Source organism: Engraulis encrasicolus, unplaced genomic scaffold (assembly GCF_034702125.1).
Source record: "Engraulis encrasicolus isolate BLACKSEA-1 unplaced genomic scaffold, IST_EnEncr_1.0 scaffold_26_np1212, whole genome shotgun sequence".
Classification (NCBI taxonomy): domain Eukaryota; kingdom Metazoa; phylum Chordata; class Actinopteri; order Clupeiformes; family Engraulidae; genus Engraulis; species Engraulis encrasicolus.
In genome coordinates this window covers 599,716-603,130 of record NW_026945555.1, presented here as the reverse complement: position 1 = coordinate 603,130, position 3,415 = coordinate 599,716, and the positions used below count along the sequence as shown (strand labels likewise).

The 3,415-nt window shown below is 48.7% G+C and overlaps 1 protein-coding gene across 1 annotated transcript in view; it reads left to right on the top strand.

Annotated features, from left to right (window-relative positions):
• The window catches only part of LOC134442970 (rap guanine nucleotide exchange factor 2-like), a 117,883-nt gene continuing 114,468 nt past the window's right edge, over positions 1 to 3,415 (top strand). The window contains exon 1 of the mRNA XM_063192923.1: positions 1 to 765. Coding sequence (XP_063048993.1) covers positions 697 to 765 — 69 coding nt within the window. The 5' untranslated portion in view covers positions 1 to 696. The remainder of the gene's footprint in view (positions 766 to 3,415) is intronic.

Genomic DNA, 3,415 nt, shown 5'->3' with positions numbered 1-3,415 from the left:
CCTCGTCCCGGCTTAGCTTACGTCATCAGTCGCCATGGAGGCACACAACAGAGCTCCGATGGGGCAGATATAGATATCCTCACTTTTGAACACCTCCAGGATCTTCACGATCTCTTCTGATGTGGATAAGAGCCGCCTGGGTAGCAACTGAGATGGCCGTGATGGATAATCGGTGGGACATTGTGATATCACTGCCCTGTACACGCCGCGGGCTGCCTATCGGTGCTAGTGTACCCTAACCAAGGGAGGCGACAGACAGAGTGCTGAAGAATCAGAATGCCTTTTCGCTCCCCCCGAGGACCGACGCTGCTTTAAGTAACTAAAGGGGGCGATTTCTCCAGGAACGCAAAAGAGAAGCGGGAGAGAAAGACAAAAATCCCTTCATCAGCGCAGCAGCAGCACAGATACGGAATAACACACACAGCCCGACTGCATACGAGGTTTAAGTTAACCGTCAGACACAGTGCGAGAGGACAGTGAGCCGTTATCTGAGCTGAGAGAGGGGAGGGAGGTGCTGAGCCCCCCCGGCTTAGGGCTTAGCTAGCCCGGGGCCTGGAAACAAAACAGCCATCGCCTACATGCAGAACCGCCGTTAAAAAGCAGCCGATGGGGCTAGGGTAGCCTGCCGAGACACCCTGTTGGATTTTAAACTTCACATTTGTGTCACTGCTGCTGCTTGCAAGGCGAAACAAAACAATGGCGTCTTACGTGGATAATAGGTTCAGACAAGCCGTCATGATGAACCCGGCGGAGAGGACGCAACAGGTTAGTAGCCTACACACTACCGTTACTCTGCTCTGCTAAGTCGGACAGGCCTAATAGGAGAGGAGGCCTAGTAAAGGGGTATAAGCAGAGCTCTCTGCGACCAGTCAGTGGAGAATTAGCTTTCAAATAGCGGTGTCTCTCTCGGCTGCCTTCTAGATTCTACACCCGCTGCGCTGTATGCAACATTGTAACCGCAGCGGGTTTGGAATCGTGTGCATCAGATCTGATGAGATGTGTTGTGCTGTGCAGTGATACATTGTGTCTCTCTGCTCCGATAGAGAGCATCAATGTTGCCTCTTGGCGTTCTATTCCTGACCCTGTCCTGTGACAACACTGGGGCTTTGTGTACTTTGCTTTCGGTTTGGGGGGGTTTAAGCTCTGAGCGTAAATGTTGAATATGAACAGTTTGATATTTGTGGCCCTTGTGTCTTCTCTTAACTGTGCTCACATTGTGTTCCGTGGCTGTGTGATGGCGAACCCCGCTGCCAAAAAAAATCCAGTTACCCCGTTGGTTGGTTGGCTAGCTGCACACCATAGACTATAGCCCACAACAGAGCCCCTGTGTGAGCGCTATGCAGCTTGGCAATGCCTATTCTCTCTTACTATCTAGACTATTCAGCATGTGTGTGTCTTTGTGTGTGCGATTTAGTTCTAGGTGAGGTCGTGTGTGTGTGTGTGTGTGGGTGGGTGCAGTGTTTGGCATGGCATTGTCACAGGGTTCATGTATTTGGGTGCAGCGCTTCGGCATTCATTCTGTGGCTTAGGTTTAGCCTTCATGACGTTTTTAATGCCGAATGAGGTGTTTACGTGAGGTTTTCAAATCGGAATTAAGCTTTAGGCTATTCAGAATTAAAGTGAGTTAATTCTGAATTAAATATATCGTGTAATAAACGTAGCAATTGTCACAGAGTCCATGTCTAGCCTAATGGGTGCAGCGTTTAGCAATCTGTGTGACAACCAGCGTCATGTGTCGCCATCGGCTGGTGGCTACAAGCTAGCTGCCCCTGGACAGCTAACACAGCAGAGGCTCTCTACCTGTACTCATTTGCAAAACCTCTTTTTTAAAAGGCTAAAAACCTGCACTTTTCCAATCAACGTGGCCACGTACTGCGCGCCCCTTAGCTTTTCACCCTGAACACCGCATCGCTGGAGACCTGCCGTCAGGTTTCGTCCTGGACCCCTCTGACAACAATACAATAGCCGGCAGACACCGACAGAGTGGCAGCCAATTAGGGGCCAGTAGGCCTAGAGCTGGGAGGACACACACACTGGACATCTAGAAATGTCTCTCCAGCCATCCGCCCAACTCAACAGAACAGAACAGAACAATGACTATCTGTCTGTCTGTCTGCACTGGCTGTCTGTCTCTCTGTCTGTCTGTGTCTGTGATGTCTGTGCAGCAGTGGCTATCTGTCTCTCTGTCCGTCTGTCTGTAATGGCTGTCTGTCTGTGTCTGTGATGTCTGTCTGTGTGCAATAGCTATCTGTCTCTCTGTCTGTCTGCAATGGATATAGGCCTATGTCTCTGTCTGTCTGTCTGCAATGGCTATCTGTCTCTCTGTATGTCTGTCTCTCTGTCTGTCTACAATGGCTGTCTGTCTGTGTCTGTGATGTCTGTCTGTGTGCAATAGCTATCTGTCTGTCTGTGTCTGCAATGGCTATTTGTCTCTGTCTGTCTCTCTGCAATGTCTGTCTGTCTGTGTCTGCAATGGCTATTTGTCTCTGTCTGTCTCTCTGCAATGTCTGTCTGTCTGTTGTCTGCAATGGCTATCTGTCTCTGTCTGTCTGCAATTGCTGTCTGTCTGTGTCTGTGATGTCTGTCTGCCTGTCTGTCTGCAGTAGCTATCTGTCTGTCTGTGTCTGCAATGGCTATTTGTCTCTGTCTGTCTGCCTGTCGGTCTGTCTGCAATGGCTATCAATCTGTCTGTGCAGTCCCATGCTGAAGGCTGGTCTTTATGGTCAGCAGTGGGCTGGTCTTTACACAACATGGAGAGCTGTCACCTAGTTACAGTATGAAAATGGCACGTAGACGCGTGTTTCTATATGACAATGGCACATAGACGCGTGTAAATGGCACATAGACGCATGTTTCTATATGACAATAGCACATAGATGCATGTTTCTGTATGACAATAGCACATAGACGCATGTTTCTGTATGAAAATGGCACATAGACGCGTGTTTCTATATGACAATGGCACATAGACGCATGTTTCTATATGACAATAGCACATAGATGCATGTTTCTGTATGACAATAGCACATAGACGCATGTTTCTGTATGAAAATGGCACATAGACGCGTGTAAATGGCACATAGACGTGTGTTTCTGTATGAAAATGGCACATATGCCCATTGCAGCATGAAAATAGCACATTAACGCTCATTCCTGTATGGACATGCCACATAGGCCTATTACTTTAGGAAAATGGCACAGATGCCTGTTACAGTGTTACTGCATGGAAATGTCCCTGTTACAAACACATAGTGAGGCATGTTGGACTGCTGTGGGCCATGTGAGGGACGTCTTGGACTTACTGAAGGGATAGACAGGGTAACGCTGAACGCTCCACAAACCCGGTTAAGTTGCGCATCGTTTTGGCAGTATGGAGGCCAATGCCACCCGCCCCCTAATAGACTATTGTAGCAGT